The sequence below is a fragment of the Thunnus thynnus genome, chromosome 11, assembly GCF_963924715.1.
Source record: "Thunnus thynnus chromosome 11, fThuThy2.1, whole genome shotgun sequence".
NCBI classification, from domain to species: Eukaryota; Metazoa; Chordata; class Actinopteri; order Scombriformes; family Scombridae; genus Thunnus; species Thunnus thynnus.
Genome location: NC_089527.1, coordinates 11288972 through 11307410, shown reverse-complemented (window position 1 = coordinate 11307410; position 18439 = coordinate 11288972). Strand labels below are relative to the sequence as shown.

Here is an 18439-nt window from a genome sequence, read left to right as displayed (position 1 = left end):
TGACAACAGCAAAATAGACTAATTTAAAGTAACTATCAATTATACACAAATGTATGGACAAGAATCATGGGAGAAATTGGAAGAGTTCGCTTGGGGGAGAAATTTCTTTGGGAGAGAGAAATTTTCTCACAGTCAGCAGTGGATGAAGCAGTAGGACTTATGAGGGGGAAGGTTTACAAGCCGGTTAATGGTTCGAAATAAAAATCTGGAATTGTAGTGGTAGGTGGTGATTAATTCAGAGAAATATTGGTCTCTTGCCTCTTTTGCTTCTTGATTGTAGATGACCGGTTGATATATGATTTGTAAGTAATGCAGATGGAGTTTACTTGTCATTCATCTGCATTTTGTTTTCCTGCATGCTTTTTTTTTAGGTTTCAGATGTTCTCATTGATCCATGGGATGAATTGAAAACATTTTTCATTTTAGTTGTAAATGGGGCAACAGTGTTCAGTGTAGCCAAAGAGATCTGATTGAATTAGCTTAACAGCTAGTTTGGATCTAGATTAAATCACAAGTTTCACCAGCTGTGTGAAAGAAGAATTTGAAGCCACAGAGCTCCAAGTCCTGCTTTCAGAAACCAGCTGGCAAAAACAGTTTTAAACAACAAGTTTAGCAGTGCCAGTAGTGGTATTAGAGGACTTGAAACACTTTAATAAAAAGGGAATGGTTTGATATGAAGTTAGATGATAAAAAACTAAATTTATAGCACAGCGTTCCATGATGGGAGTTGGTCAGGGGTTGTGACAGTCATGTAGATTTTCAGCCTGTCCTCACAAGACAGACGACAGTATAGGGGTCTGTTTCAGACTCTGAGTTTCCGGTTCCAGAACAGCTGATTTGAGTCAGTTTAATCAACTCGGAGTAGTTTCACCTGGAGTTAAGCGCGTGCACCACAACTATAAAAAGTAGCAGCATCAATGGTGCCCCGATTCAACCAGTCACCATGGCAACGGGGAAGAGGAGGGCTGCGTTTTTCGCCCCACTACAACTAGAAATCTTAATGCTCTCATACGGTGAGTTTGAACATGTTTTCAGAAAGAAGTGCAACACCGCTGCAGCTGCGAAAGAGAGGGAAACGGCGTGGTAGAACATTGCTGCTCGGGTCAATGCCTAAGTTTAAATGTAGTCCTTTGCAATCACAATAATATTACAGGGGAAAACTGCTTGAATGGTCGCCTATTAATTTATTTCATTTAGGTGCAATCCCGCAGGGGAGAAGCTTAGGATGAAATATAAAAACATTGTTCAAACAGGTAAAATCTTGGCATAATCTCATGGGGGTACCTCATTTTGATCACCAGTTTTACATTTTAAAGTAAATATTCAGTGGCTGTTTGACTGAGCAGTTTTATCCCCAACATAATGCTGGTTTCACACACATAAATGTCCTCTCATCTATATCATGTTCTGTTAAATAATTAAGCCTATTCAAACTAACAGACTTCTACTCAGCCAACAGAAAGAAGGCAGATGCTCGTAAAACGGGTGGTGGCCCAGCACCGCCACCTCTAACGGAGGCAGAGGAGCTGGCCCTAAGCTCAAAAAGATAATTGAAACGAATATTTAGGCTAATTCTCTGTGCAGTAATACTGCACCTTCATCCACAGGATCGTAATCAAAAGGACATGCCATGTTAGTGAAAAAAGTCACCACCTACTGTGCCTAATGGACTTCTAATATACTGACTCTGATTTTTTTTTCATGATTTTTTTAAATGACAGACGGCAGAACTAGGCTACGCCAAAACTCGCCTGCTGACTAAATGAGGAAATGGAGTGGAGTGGCTCTGAAAGAGGGCGGAGACAGAGAGAAACTCGAGGTTCATTGAGAAAAACCTGGTCCCGACCAGGTTAGGTTCATAGAGTCTGTTACTATGGTAACTGACCGAGAGCTTAAGTTACCTCTCTCTCTGAAACAGGCTAGAGTTACCCCTCTTTCTCTGGTTTGAGTTACCTCCCTTTTTGAAACGGAAAACTCAGAGTTTCCCTCATTTCAGGGTTCAATTTTCACTAAACCTGCTTTGTGAAACGGAGCCTAGGTCTAAAATTCAGCCGGCAAAAATGACCTGCAGTTAAATTTTCGCCATCTAGCGGCTGTTGTAATTATGACCCGGGGAAGTGACAGTTCAGATGACGTCAGTATAAGGTGACTTCCTCATTAGGAGGAGGCAAAAAGTGGACTTTGCCACCATCTAACTAAACTGCCACCATCTTATAAGTGCCACAAATTCTCTTAAATCACCGCTGTGTGCTGTTAAGAATAACGTGTGCGTAAAAGTAGTACGATTATTTTGAGCCTGTAGGCCTCCCAGATTCATTCATAGTTTCTTGTCAAGCAAATGACAATAGCTGCAATAACTGAGGATAAAGACGTACTGAGCCGAGGGTGAGAATGATGCTGAAGCCACTGGAGAGGACAGATGATCAATTTGCAGTTGTGGTTGTACATTCCTTTAGCCAGGAGTGTTAAGCTCCGTACCAGAAATAAACCAGCAGCTGTGGTGTGTATGAGTCGGTGAGGGTGTGTATATGTGCATGTGAGAGAGAGAGAAATAGCCATCCTCTGAGCCCTACAAATCCACTGCTACTTGAGATTGTAGTAATGGACCAGGACTGAGAGAAAGGTGCTTTTATCCTGTTCCATGTAGCTGAGATATTGGCCCTGTTCACACCTGGCAACATGTGTCTTGGGTAAAATGATCACAAGTGGACAGCTCTAAGTACAGATGTGACAGCACTCAAGACGCATTGAGGACACATTGAGATCCAATTGGTCAGACCACATTTGGTGGTGGTCTGGGCCGCATGTAGCCACATCCTTTTAGCAGTGTGTATGCGAATGCGTCCTGGGCCACATTGATAGACTGCCTACTCAACTGACATCCTCTGTGTAAGTATGTACTCATTTGTGCACCAACAGCATCATATTAAAGTGCTAAACAACAAGAAGAAGCCACAACAATGGGCAAAATGGATTCTTGTGGCTGGAGTTCACACAAAATACGCTGTCTGATTTCCATTTGGGCCGAAGAGTTTTGATTTTGACCGCGCACCAAGGTCTTTGCAAACTTCTTCTTCTTTTAATCTCTGGCAAACTAGGCACAGGAAGTGCATTTGCTGCCTTCCGCTGGTTAAAAACATTTGGTCTTTGCAAACAGGAATGATGTATGTGTTTATTTGCATATAGAGTGTGGAAGTGAGATCCAGTCACAAGTGGTCACTCAGGATGCATATGGAGAAGCGTTCTGATGCCAGGTGTGAACTGATGTACTTCGAGCTGTCCACTTGGGATCAGATCACCCAAGACACATGTTAATGCCAGGTGTGAACAGGGCCATTGACTGACTGAGTGGAGAGACAGGTGCCTGGATGGATGGAAACTCTTTTACTTGTAGTGCTCTCTCCTTTTGTCCTGCAATTGATTGTGGAGGGCAAGGATGAATAAATACAGAGAGCTCTATGAAAAATAGTTAATCAATGAAAAGATCAAAGAATGTTTCCACTCCTGTTGAAAAGAATGGTATCAATCTTCTCATCTATCTCTTAACACAGAAGCAAATAAGTATTGCTTTAATAGACTTTACCAAAATATGGGAGTGAAAACAAGTTCCTATTCTGAGTTTTAGATTTTGGTGGTGGGCCTGTTTACATGTGTATAATTAATTATTTTGTGCATTTTTGTGACTTTGTTTGCAAACCAAACTTAATCAAATTAAAACCCCTCTTGCTCTCTAGATATCCGGGAGACAGCATTTGTTTATGCCATCACAGCAGCTGGGGTGACCCACGCAGTGACCCAGGCCTGCAGTATGGGAGACCTACTGCAGTGTGGCTGTGAGGCAACCAGGAACAGAGCACCTCCAAGGCCGCCATCGTCATCCTCCTCGGGGGACGGAGTCAAGTGGGAATGGGGGGGCTGTGGAGATGATGTGGAGTTTGGTTATGAAAAGTCGAAACAGTTTATGGATGCCAAGAGGAGAAAAGGCAAGAGCGACATCAGGACGCTCATTGACCTGCACAACAATGAAGCTGGGCGACTGGTAAGAAATAGTTTCAGAATGAGTACTACAGCATGTCTGTGCAGATTCTGTTTACATTTTCAGTGGGTAGAGTTAAAGATTAATTGAGCATAACTCTAATGTACTTCATAAAAAATATTTTAACCGCTAATGCTCAAAGATTGTTGCCACAAAGATGTTGCTTGTCTTGTGGAATGTCCCATCATTCCACGAACATGCAAAAGAGAAAGAAATCACCCCCGGCCATATTTGTGTAGCGCCGTAAGCTGATATTCTAACAAGAATCAGGTTTCTGAAACACAAAAACAAGAGCGTGCCACACATTTTGTTTTCAAGCCTCCGAGGCAGGTACCTTCTAACATTTCCAGAGCCCTTGTAGAAGTTTAAAGTTCCTCTTTGTTGCACCTATGAACACCAAGTGAATTAAAGCCGCGATAAGTCAAGATGCTACCAAAACAGTGGGAATAAAGTAGCAACTTTTCCGATAAGTTAATCATGTTAATTTACGGTATAGCTCACAAAATATCCAAGATTACATTTTCTTTTAGCTGTCAGTGTTTTGTTGGTTTCAGTTTGTTACACCCACTCGCAGAAATGTTGACACATGCACAAGCAAAACACAGAGTTACAAAGTTCACAGCGGTTGGGGTCAAAGACAGGTATTGGGGAGGAGAGGAGGGGAGGATTTTGGGATATAGTGCAATTGTAGCATTAGTGAACAAACCATTTTGAACATAAGAGGAGACCTGCACACAAATGCCCAGAGGTTGAGAAATAAGTGTGCTGTGATGCGTGTAAATGTCTGTTTATGTGCATTCATGCATGTGTATGTGCGTACACGTTGTGTGTGTGTGTGTGTGCATGAGTGTGTGTGTGCAGTATGTGTGTGTGTGTGTGTGTGATGGGTTAATTATGTGCAGTATAAGTGAATGATCTGTTGTCAAGGCTTGTTAGATGTAGGAAGGCCAGAGGCAACGTGGAGGGGGAGGGGGGCTGGGGAGTTAAATTCCTTCTGAATAGCGTCTGCTTTTATCTTACCTATCTATCAGTGTGTGTGTGTGTGTGTGCATGTGTGTGTGTGTGTATGAGTGTGTGCGAGAACCAGTGGCTTTGTCTGTGATATAACATGAAAACACAATAATAAATTACTTCTTTAGAGAACTTGTCATTTGTCAAAAGTAGTCCTTGTTCACTTCAGGGTACAAGTCAAAAACTTTCATTTGTCTCCTTTTTTCTGTTTGATTAACCTTCTCTTTTTTCCACTTCCTTCACCTCTCTCCTCTCTCCTCTCCCCCACCACCCTCCACCCAAAATCCCAAACCCACCACCTCCCAGGCGGTGAAACTCTACATGCGGACAGAGTGCAAGTGCCACGGACTGTCGGGCTCGTGCACCTTACGCACGTGCTGGAAGAAGATGCCTCATTTCCGTGAGGTAGGCGACCGCCTGCTGGAGCGCTTCAACGGTGCATCCAAGGTGATGGGCGGCAATGACGGCAAGACCCTGATCCCAGTTGGCCAGAACATCAAGCCGCCGGACAAGCAGGATCTGATCTACTCAGACGAGTCACCCGATTTTTGCCTGGCAAATCGGAAAACTGGATCACTGGGGACACGGGGCCGCATGTGCAACAGCACAGCCATGGACATCAGTGGCTGTGATCTGCTGTGCTGCGAGCGTGGCTACCGGGAGGAATCAGTGGTGTTTGAGGAGAACTGTCTGTGTCGTTTCCACTGGTGTTGTGTAGTCCAGTGCAAGAAGTGCTTGGTCCGGAAAGAGCTTAGTCTCTGTCACTGATGAACTGATGAACTGGAGTTAAGAGTAGTCTAATTACTTGGTTTGTTATAATTACATCTTTTCCTTTTTGAGGTTTTTGCATTGGTTTTGCAGATGTGAAAGAAGGACAGGGTTTTGCTTTGCATCTTGATCCTTTTTGCACCAGTCATGGGCCAGATCATGCCCGCAAAATTGTAATTTCAAACTGTATGTGACACAATTTCTGGCTATGGTTCCCTGGGGTTTTGACACAACCTTTCCAGAAAGACGCAAGAGGTGCAGCACAAAGGCAAGAGGGACTAGAAGAAGTAAAATAGAGAAATGTTTCTTTTATGAACTACCTATTTGTCATTTCTTGTTTATAGAAAAGGACCAAAGAATGTGAAAGTGTTTATTTTCCATCTTAGTGAAAGAGGAGGATCTGTGCTCGGAGGACCCATATGTGACTAGCTGGCACAGTTGGTTAGTATCTCCTCCTTCCACTACCAGATCATCAGCAGTGCTTGATGTGGACTGCTTTCCAAAACCAAAACCGACATTTAGACATGCTGATGCACCTGATTTGATTATGGCTTTATATAAACTGGTTACTAATCTACAAGTGCCACACTGACTATTATGATTCTTTTTTTGTACTATCTGGTATTTAAAGTTCTGTAGAGACATTGCTTTCTATCTACAGTATGCTGTAGGATAATAGAAAGATTAAGGATCTCCATTGGGCCCCAATTCAGACACTTTCACCTTACTTTGATGTGTGTGATCATACAATGACTGTTACCAGACAGTGTACCAGTGTAACTCTATTCTTGACTACGCATTACCTAGAGTCAAAGCATCTTTATATTTTACCACCCTCAAATCTTTAAAAAGTTTATCAGTCTGTCTCTCAGTTACAGTAACTGTAGCCTAACCTAGTACAAAAAAATGCTGGATCTTATTCTCTTCTGCTACAGTGTCAAAAAATCATTTATAAAAGGGAAATGGTGTCACATTATCACTTTTGAAGAATGCTGTCAACACCATGGTTGCAGCTGTGGACTTGGACCTGCCAGCGAAGACTGTTATTTATATAAAGATATGATGACAAGACTACTCACTTCCATCTCTCTCAGAAGCACTTTGGATATCACTGCGGTGGACTTCCTTAATAGCTTGGCAATAAAACCTTTCGAGGTTGGCTGTTTGTTCTAAACCAAAAGAGAAACCTTTATTTACATGACATTGGTTGGTATCAAAAAATGTATATGATGTATTGTGCTAATCTGTTATGATATACAGGGCTTATGTAATAATGCACTTTTGGTTGTTAGCTTTTTTTTTTTTATATGTGCATATGTGTGTGTGTTTGTATGTGCGTGCGTGTGTGTGTAAATGTGTTAAGTATGTGTTTGTGCAGGTTGGCCAGTTACCATCATTTCCTTCAGCTGACATTACATTTCATATATCTCTAACTTGTCTGACGTTAAAGTGCATTATGTTGGTTATTGAAAGCACACTGCTCTTTGACTCTCTGTCTCCATGTGGGGCAGATAAGATCTTTCTTTTGTCGTTCGTTTTCAGGGGAAGTGTGTTTATATTCCTCCAGCATGATGTGTGCGTTTCCCATAAATCTATCATGTCATCTCATTTACACTTAAGTTTTATTACCAGACAATGTACAGTAAATATACTGAACTATAACACTACATTGCTTCAACATGTTCTGTTAAGGTTGTTTGTGTTTGAGTGAGTGTTCAGGTAGGATGTTATCTTACCCTTAAGGACTCAGAATCATCTTCTTTTGATCCTAGTCTAGTTGATTGTGTTTTTTTTTTTTTTTTTCTTTTTTTCAGGATGACTCAGATCTGGCTGGTTTTCCCAAAGTTACCTTGTTACTTTCATTGACTGCTGTATGACAACCTTTTTCAATGACCACATTCATTCATGACAAGTTTTCAGGATGGCTAAAGTGGGCAGTTGTTTCCAAGTCTCTTGTGTAGGTAAAATCTGTGTACATAGCTTTATTAAGTTGTAACTTTTCAGCTAGGTCAACATCATTTTAATTGCAATTTCAAAATAACACTATACAGGTAAAGTCCATTTTCAGTAATTGTGGGTGTTAGTATCTGTACATTTAAGAGACAAAAGTTTGTTTTTGTATGAACAAGGTCCCAAAGTTTTATATTTTGCAGTTTAGCGTGTACAGACTCTGCAGTCTGCTGGACGTTGGGTAATTACTAGCATGATCATTATTACATCAATAAAGCACACATGTATTTCACGTTAGTATGAGATCAGTGAATAAACTTGTGTGTGACAGGGCACATCTTATCAGTACCAGCATGTCCACTTACTTTTTTGTTCTGTGAAAACAATAAATCTATGTACATGGTTATCATGTTGACTTGCTTTTCAGTTTATTATTGTTGCCGCAAATTTGTTCATATTAATATAAGGCCTCATAGATATCATCTGATACAGTATAACAGAGCTAGTTACATAATGTGATGTTTGTGTGACATTTTTGGCTGATGTTGCAGGTATAGCTTTAACCTCTGTGACTCTCCTTGAATGAGAGTAGAACAATTAAGTCAGTCAAGACAGAGTTACATCAGCAGTGCTCGGCTAATTCTGTGTCCTTTTTTTACTGACCTGTCAAGTGATGTGAACCTCAGACCATTTCGATATCTGCATATGTTACATAAAGCACATTCCAAGCACTTCCATACATTATTCTAAACAGGTATGGTGAAAAAAAAAAACTGTGGCAGTAAGAGAGCAAATACTTAAATTCCAGCTACGATGTCGACATCTTTAGCTCAACTATTCATCTCCAACAACTACCTGTTCACAGATGTTACACAATTCATCATTTTGTCATTTATTTTGTCATTTATTTAAAATTTGTCATTTATGTTGGTTGTAGATTTTGTTCTGCTCTTTATATTTGTGTTCTACAGAAATTGTTTCATATGTGGATGTTATGCTGAATTTTCATGAAGCATAAATGTTCATGAGTCACATTCAAAACACTATTCAAATAAAAAAAATGAAAACATCCTTGTTCTCCTTTAATTTCATTTTGTCTAACAACTTAGAGGTATAGGATATATTAGGGATTAATAGCAACCCTTGTTTTGCTCATTTTGATCATTTACATCTTTTCCAGTATATTTGAACTTATTCATTTGCAACCTGAACAATGCAACCCATATCCAGGTGTATGTTAAATGATTTAGTAATAGCATCAAGATCCCCATGCAGAAAAAAAACAGTAAGAAACAGCCTTCCTTGTATATCATATTTTACCTAAGTAAGTGTTTCTGTGTTAAGTGTAGGTGTCACTCTGGATTTAATATATGGTTTTACCCCAATCCTCACAAAAATATTCCAAATCTGTTATACTAAATACTGTCTATATTCTGCAAGGAGGAACAGCAGAGAGCTTCTTGAGATTACAACCAGGTCAAATTTATATAAACTTTAAATATTTACTGACAAATATCACTTTTTTCCAGACGTGTTAAATGGCTTTTATTCACCCAGGTACAGGGTCGAGTTAGGTTTTCACTTCAGTGACGATTTTCACCAAACTAGATCCTTTCCGCACCTCTGCCTTGATTAGATTCGTTTTGCCACTCAGCAAAAAGAGGTGTTGTTTTGAGGTATTTATGCCGCAGATATGAAAAGACGTGTGGGGGGGAAAAAAAAAAAAAGAAAAGCGGGCCTGTATTAGTTTGAGCCGTACAAGTTGACACAAGTTCACATTTTCCAGGAATTTGTTGCACAGTGGTGTGTAGAAGAGTCGGGCCAGCAGTTGTGTTTAAGACACAGAGAGGTAGGCCAAAGAGGAGGAAAATGCCAAGGGGCACTTGTCTTCTCTTGTCTCCTCTCCTTTGCCCTCTCGTCTCCTCTCCTTTGCCCTCTTGTCTCTTTTCTCCTCTCCTCTCCTCTCCTCTTCTCTCCTCTCCTCTCCTCTCTTTCTGTCTTTAAGCTGTGCAGGCATTCAGTGCTGCATGGGCAAAGCCAGAGAAAATAGACAAGTGAGCAGATAGATTTATTGGAGCATTGGTATAAATATAGTTGCCTGTCGACATCTGTGTGCATGTGGCTGCATGTGCCTGTCTTTGTCAGTCAGTGTGTGTGTGTGTGTGTGTGTGTTTGCGCGCACGTATCCATATGTGTTTGTCCGTGGGAGTGCCCAGCCTGGTTAGAATGGGTGTATTTTTCCATGTGTCCCTCTGAGACAGAAATCGTGCCTCAGGAATGTAATATCGTCCCCACTAGAGATGAGTTTTGTCTCCACCTACATTTACTGTTAAGCGCATACACACACACACCTACACACACACAAACACAGCCTTCACACAAAGCATTAATGAAGGGTTGCCACTATAAATGGGTCTATAGTGTTACGCTACAGACAGTTATTTCCGTAGATCAGTAAGATTGAGTTCTGCTGTTTCTTATCTGAGACATTGGAGCCCTGGTGGTCCGCTGCTTATATTTACTATGCATTTATAGTATGTGTGTGTTCACTCGGACAAAACAAGGGGCTTGAACATGAATAGAAAGAAAGAGATTATATAAAAATGAGAAATGAGTGGGCCAGCAGGGGGAAATGAGAGACAAGGGAGGGAAAATTAATGAATAGAGGAAAAGGGAAAAGGAGGGAGAGACTGAGAGAAAGATAACGAGAGAGAAAGAGACACGGAAAGAGAACTTAGAGGTAACCCGACACGATAATGCTCTTCCATTTGTGTGAACTCTCCTCCAATCCTCTATCAATCTAGCAGTGAGATGTTGCTTACACAAAGGGCACATCTAGAGATCAACTCTGTGTGGGGTTTCATCTGATACCAATGACTGTAATTATAGGAGTGGGAGAGACAGACACAGAAAGAGAGAGAAGGGGGGGCAGAAACGTGTTTAATACAAACTGTGAAATGAAGAAATGTTACTTCTTTTGCAGATGAAATATGCACTAATAGCATAATTTATCACGCTTTCAAGATAGAGACATGCACATTCTCACATTTGCACACACTCAACACACACACACATGACCTCCACGTTGGTTCAGTGTGTTTGGAAGAGACAGTGATCTTTATGAGTTAATGCAGTCCCTGGAGGTGATGGCTCAGCTGCTGCCTAAGTTCCACAGCCCACCCAACTAGGCTGCTTGTGCTAAGAGATTTAATAGTCCATTCTGTGCACATTGCATCTCCGCCTTTTAGGCACAGCTTGCCTCAGGTCCCTCAAATGACATTTACTACACAACAAAACACACCAGGAGTATTTGACTTGACTTGTACATGGTTGTTCCAAAACATGAGGTGAGCTGAGCGCTAAGTCAGATAAATTGCCGTGCAGATAAAGCTCAGCGAGAGTAGTTTCATTTTAAAATGTGTTTTGGCAAAAGCAAACCCCCTCCTTGAAAAACATGTGAGAAAATAGGGGTGCATAGCTGCTCACAGGCTTTTTGGAGAAACCTGCCTTCATTGCAACATCATGAAACAACACATGTCCACCGGCTGCCTCGAGAAAGACTCATTGACGCACATCATTGTCGTGGGTGGATAAACAATGAGATGACCTTGCAATGTACTCATCTCTCTTGTTTAACCCCCACTATTCTAACCCTTCCTGCATCTGTCCAGTTAGTTTCTCTTTCTCTTTCTGTCACACACAGTCTTAATTGCGATTGTGTTATTCATCAAACTCCGTAACAATCTCCCGGCCCCCCTCCTCTCCTTTTCTCTGTTATCTTGGGTTGTGAAAACATGGCTGCCAGAGGTTGGTGGGAGACAGAGGGGGCCCTCTGTCTATTGTGGCTGCTTTGGCTCTGTGTCTGTTCCTGTGTGAAGGCAGGGCAGGTCTCTTTCTCTTTAGGACAGAGACAATAAACATGGTTGTTTGTACAACAAAAGTCATGGAATTCCTTGATTGGAAGCAGACAACCAGCCTGTTAAAGTGTGTGCATGTGTGGACGGGCAGCATGCAATCAGTGTATAAAGCCTTCTTTTCATTTGTATGTTTCTCAGAGGCATGGAAGTGAGCAATGGGTGCATCATTGTTCAAATGAAGAGATGTCCTTGGCTGAAACCATCAGCAAGCGAATCTTTTACAGTGTTTAAGTGAAGATACTGTAACATCCTTTTTGTTCAGCCTTTTTAAGGTAGAGTATGATACTATTACAGTATAGCAGGGCTATATAGTGTTTATAAAATGACATCAGGTAGAACTGCAAAACACTGTGCAGGCGTCGGACAGAGACTTTAGTGTTTGAACACAAGATGGCGTCCTTGGAGCAGAAAGTTGATGATACGCCTCCATCCTACCAGGCATGGCAGACTGCACTGAGAGGACTGATGGTAATGGTAACAATGATAAAAAAAAAACAAAAAACAGTATTAAATATCAACTAAAGTGCATCCAACTACATTGAAATAAACTAAAGATCAAGTAAAATTTAGCATATATGAAGTAATGAAAATAATGGACTGAAAGGAAATATGGCACAAACACATGACTTGCACTTTAAGGCATTTTAAGTAGAGCCATCCTTTGCCATTTGGCTTGCCTTCAATCACCTCAGCTTTTCAGCCAATATGAACATTTATGCTGAGGTTATGTCTATGTGTGTGCTTGTTTGTGAGCATTACTGCACTGTTTTTTGTAGGTCAGAAAGAGAAAGAGGAGATTTTATTGACATTTTTAGCTTAGTAAGCCATATAATTATCCAACTGTTCTTTATACGGCAATTTTGCGCTGAAGCTACGATAAGAGTTTGTAAACACATTCTTGGATCGGCTGGGCCCGCTACCTTGCATACCTCCCTGGTTGAATTACATAGACAAATGCTCACACAAACACACACACACACACGCACACACGCACACACACACATACAAACACACATACACACACAAACATTTTGAAACAACAATAGCATGCACACATGTTGTAATCATCCCTAATTAGGGATGCCCAGGGGTAAGTGAGGCGGTAAGAAAAACAAGCACTTCTTATTTCCTCTAAACAAAGTCAATGTGTGAGTGTATTTGTGTGTACATATATTTGCATTTCATACAGTATCTGTACATTTTCAACTTGGTACAGGGACAGCCTCTTGGACCCAGATTAAAAAAACCAAACCATAGGTTTACATAGCAGGTTATAAGATTTTGATTTCGTGTACTGTATTCTCATTCGGTCTGGCGTACTGCTGGGGTGTGGCAGGTAGCGCGTTGAGTTGAGACAATATTTTTTAGCTGTGAAAGTGTTTTGCCTTTATTAGGTAGTGTGCAGTGAAGAAGAAGAAGCTAAGGAGGGATGATGTGCTAAGGGCTCAAAGCCAGGACATCAAGGTCACGTGACGCGCACCTTAGACCACCAGGGCACTTCATAAAAGTGTTTCTGAGTAAGACCCCTACTAGCTTTCAGGGACTGGTAAAAAATGAGTAAAATAAATATCCAAATGTATGGGGTGCCTTCATGCACAAAATGCATAATTCATAATACTGTAATTGTAAGTGGTAGTTATTCTTCTCTTTGGTACAGATTTAGTTTACTGTTTTATTTTATTCTTTTTTCCTTTCTTTAATGACGCTTGCCAAGTTAGTAAAAAAGAGTGGAATGATAGAAGTATATTCATTATAAGCAAATTGAGGATCAGCCACATTATTGTGACCCTGTTAAAATTCCAAATAGGCTGTTTTTTTTTTTTTTTTTTTTTTTTTTTTTGTAGCTTTTGTTTAACTGTGCTTATAAATTGTACTTTTCTTGGTACATTCATTTTCTGACACAACAAATAGTTCTTTTGCTCTCTCACTCCCAAATATGGCTCTTCCACTTTCTCCCTCTCCCAAAAAATACAACCCGAGAAATATTTTCTTTTCCATCCACCAGGGCAAAAAAAAAAAAAAAAAAAAAAAAATCACAGAAGTTTAGCATCCCACTTTGGTGCCTGTTTTGTTAAAGGATCCTCAGCGGAGTTTCACCTCCCTTCAGGCAAGTGTTCTCTGTACATTTTGTGAATCGTTAGTATCATCCAAAACAAAGCCAGTTCTCACAGCCCCAGGATATTTTCATTCCCCGGAAAGACGGGTTAATTGATTAGAACCACACTGAGGTTGGGGATTGCAACACTGATACAATACATTGAAACAACTTTCTGTTCTAATAACATGCATGTGTTACCGGCACAGGAATGTCCAACAAACATTAAATCTACAGCTTAGCATGTGTGTGTGTGTGTTTTGTGGATTATTAGCATGAATTGAGACAAAGTGACATATTATACAGTAACACAGTAGATGAGGAAATATTAAAAGTCAGTCTCAGTGACATCAGAGCCATGTATTATCTGCTGTTTAAAAACTGTCCTATTTGTGCTTTCAGATAGCAATAAACTTTTATCCAAATGTTTTGGGCAAAAGGGGGTCCTTTAGCGGACGAAAGAAAAGTAGAGTGGAGTGAGAAAATGGGAAAATGAGAGCAAAAACACTTTTTTTTTCAACTTTCTCTTTTTCAAACCATGCCATCGATCTCAAAAACTGATTGTTTAGTCATTTGACCCAGAACCTACAATGTCCCTCACTCTGCTCTCCGCATTTCACACAAAATCACACATAAACATCTGCTCATGCATGCAAAAACTTCCACACTTAGTTATCGACAGCCTCACGCACGCATATGCTTTCTTTACCCCTCTTTCATTCTCCTACACACATACAAACACACACACACACACACAACGCAAAGAATTTGCTTGTTAGAAGTTTGTTACTAGAGTAGAGCCTTGTAATTGACTAACCTCTGCTCTGCCGCTCTCTCCTCTGCTTTACTCATTTTCGTCGGCTCAGTCCAAAACTCTCCAAGAAACATGAACTTCGCTTGAACTCCCCTCTCAGAGAGACACATGGAGCAAGGGTGTGACAGACATAACTTCTGTCAGTTAATATACTGCACACTGCACTGTCACAGTGTTATTGGTCCATGTGCCGAGGGAGATTTAGGTAAAGAAAGGCCAGGACACAGGAGAAAAGCAAAGCGAGAGAAGACGGGGAATTTGCTTTCTTTATGTTGTAATTATATCTGATATTCTATCATAAATCCTCTCATAGTTAACTGCCACCGTCTACATAATATGGGATGTTTGAGATCCCAGGTTGAGAGTAACAGTGGTTTCGGTTCATGATAGTCCTGTGGATGCATTAAATGGTGAAAGTAACCATGACGCCTACTCTGCTATTTGTGCAACAATGAAGTTGATCTTAAAAAGTTCATGGGAGTAAAAAAGGGGGGTGCTACTGAACTAATGAAAAGTCATTACTGTACTGTATAAAAGGCACACAAGTCAAGACACAATGTGAACCCTCTACAGTGTAAAAGGCGAGTAATATACTACATCTCCTTTTATATATCACTTTTGAGTTTACAAGTGTGAAAGACGTAATCAGACCAAAGTTACCATGGTTTCTAATCAAGCACTAAAGCAGCAATGCGGCTGAACTTTGTAGTTAGCAGGAAGGAAATGATCTGGCTGCTGTATATAACCAAAAAAAGATTTTTATTTAAATGTTGGTAACAGTTTTGATCTAATCTAAAATGCCATTATTGTGCATTTTGGGTTAGGGTACCTATTTAATTTACCTGTCATCATTTCAAACACATCACGACTTTTGTTCCATCACGAAGGTTCGTTTTGTTTGTTATTCGAAAAAAGACATCTGTTGCTGTTATTATGGTAGATGTCTCAAAGCACTTACTATTTATGACAACGGAAGATAACTGGAAAATAAGTGACCATTGTCTCGGTGCGGGTGACTTTCTGTTGAGCCTGAGGCGAAGGCCACATGACAAATCCGGTCTTAACACTTACTGTATTTCAGCTTTTTGCTCCACATGAACCTAAAATTCTAAATCTGGATTTGTCTGACAGAAAAAAACTCATTTCAAGAAGCTTAAAGATAAAATGCTATGTGTTTCATTACAGTAATAAATCACTACTGTTCCATGATACTACCATGCTAAAAGTTAACAGTCTGATTGCACAAGACCATAAACTATATATTCATAAATACTGTATGACCTAATCTGTTGACATGGCACTCGCCACCAGACTGTGAAAACTTAGGTTGGCCGTGTCTCTCCCTGCAGGACAATAAAGTTTCAATTGAACCAGACACTGCAACTCGACAAAAACACAGGCACTATGGGGAAAACTCTGTGTTTTAGTTTATTATTGAATTAAATGTTCAGCAGGTTCATATTTCATGTAGCAAAGCGAATGAGAGTGAGCGGTGCAAGATAAAATAATAAATGTTTTCAGGGCCTACAGGAAAAACATGTTATGACACAAAAACTTTCAGGAACAAAATGGGGAACTATGAAATTAACCTGGCAGGGCATTCTGAATGAACATTTGACAAAAACTAATGTTTTCCTGTCTCTAGACACAGGAGTCAAGTTGAGCTGAGACTAGCACTGAAATGTTTCCCACGTCATTTTAAACCAGTGTAATTGAACAGGAACATACTCCGCAGTGAAGAATGGGAAACAATTAAAGGTGTGCATGTGTGTGTGTGTGTGTGTGTGTGTGCGTGTGTGTGTGTGTGACAGAGAGAGAGAGAGAGAGAGAAGGAGAGAAAGCGAGAGAGGACAAAGAAGAAAAAGAGGCAGAGAGAGCACAAGACGGCCAACTCCTTGGCAAAGGACTCCAGATGTTGAAGCTGTGTGTATTAAGTCTGTGCACAATATCCTTTTCATGATGAATAATGTGTAAAAGGGCCATAGCATAAATATGGAACATGTATATGTAAAAAAAGAAAAGTGCTGTTGTCTGCTGGGACCTACACTTGTCATTCAAATTCAACAAGGAGGAAATTGGGCCCCAAAGTCATCATCCAAGACACATTTCCAGAGTAAAGATGCTTTAAATGAAAACAGGTACAGCTTAAAGTTCCTAATGATATTTGCTTAAACCACACTGACTTCATACTAAGTAAATAATCTGAGTACAAACTTGACCTATCTGAAATTGATTTGTGGATCCTATTAAAGTAGCCTGTCTATGGAAACCCATTTCTGCCAGGAAAAGAGAAAAAAAGTTAAAATTTTGGTTAACTATCTCATAATGTTGACTTACTAAATCAAAATTAGATTAAAAGTTAAATGAAAAATAGACAAAATGTTAGCATGATAGAAAGAAAAATGCTCTTAGTAAGTGATTTTTTTTTGTCTAACCATGACTTAACTTTTACTTTTGACCCATTTTTCTGCCTTTCTTACAGTAACGAGGGGGAAAAAACCCACTTTCAACACCTTTTCATGATTTGGTTTATAGGAGTGTTTCACTGGGTCACATTAGTGTCACAACAGAGATCTACTCTGCTGCTGTTTTTGATTCTCCAAGAAGAGAGAGGGGAGTAACGTATGAGTCACATTAAAAAGAGCTGTGATTTATAAAGTAATGTTATTATCATTCGTGATGAGAGCAAGAGAGACACAGAGATTGGGATGACAGCATTCAACACATCCTGCTTGTTGAACCAAACTCAAAGACACAAAACCACTAAGTCTACTAACAAGCCTGCTTTCCTTACATGCCTTGAACTAATTAAGCACAAAGTCGCCGTCCTTGCCAAATCTTCCAGATCAGGGTGCTGTGATAAATCCTTCTGAGAGAAAATTTGATGTGGGATTGTTCCCCTGATCTTCTAAATTTGTGTATGGCAACTTAATTGCGTCTGAATGCTAAACTCGTGTAGTGTTTTACTACTCTGGTGACTCTATTCTGGCAGTATGCTTGCTTCCCTCCACTAGTGGGGGGAAAACCTTTTTATTTGTGGTTTCTGAATCTTTATTCTAGGCTACTCATAAAGCACCGAGATGAGTGATATCATGTGGTCTTCATCAACAAGGGAGCTTTTTGTTATACTTTATAGTCATTTAAATCGAAAGATTAAAGGCTGTGACACACAGGCAAGGTTGGAGAGCAATGGGAACTTCAGCCGGCAATTTTAACAAGCATTCATTTTTTCGTGATACTTTTTCTACTTACAAAGCACAAGACAGTCTTAAGCTTGACAAACCCTCCTCCGCTGTGGATTTTATTGTTGCTAAATAGATGCTTTTTTTTTATTTCAAATGTATTAAAGGGAAACTCTATCAATTTTACACATGAAAATCAGTTTACTTGTCATGGTAAGCACTTAAATGCGTGAAAACAGTTGTATAATGTCTTCTGTAGCTTTCTAGGGTCTGAACAAATAAGGGTTTACCAAGCAGGGAGAGTCTAATGTGAAGATGCTGCTGTGTAGGATTCAACGTTTCTGGGGCTAGACCCATATTAGAATCTAAAAGTCTGTTTCGGCTTTGATTATTTTAAGACTCCCAACTTTATGGAAGTGAAACACAAAATCAATGAAAAGCTCAAGTTAACCCAGAGGGAAAATAAGCCTCGCTGTAGGATGCAGATAATTTAATTACTAAAATAGATCTACTCTGAGATAGAAGAAGATAGAAGATAAAGAGCGAAGTGAAGCAACTCAAGCATAAAGTAACTAAAGATTTACACATGATTTGGTCGTTACTGTACTTGTTTTTGTCATTACAGGATGCAAAGAGTGTGTGTACACAGATGCAAACACACGCACA

General features: G+C 40.1%; 1 protein-coding gene across 1 annotated transcript in view; it reads left to right on the top strand.

The window, feature by feature from the left end:
- The window catches only part of wnt6b (wingless-type MMTV integration site family, member 6b), a 35120-nt gene extending 28704 nt beyond the window's left edge, over window positions 1–6416 (top strand). The window contains exons 3-4 of the mRNA XM_067603166.1: window positions 3735–4039; window positions 5354–6416. Coding sequence (XP_067459267.1) covers window positions 3735–4039; window positions 5354–5815 — 767 coding nt within the window. The 3' untranslated portion in view covers window positions 5816–6416. The remainder of the gene's footprint in view (window positions 1–3734; window positions 4040–5353) is intronic.
- Window positions 6417–18439: the final 12023 nt, after the last annotated feature.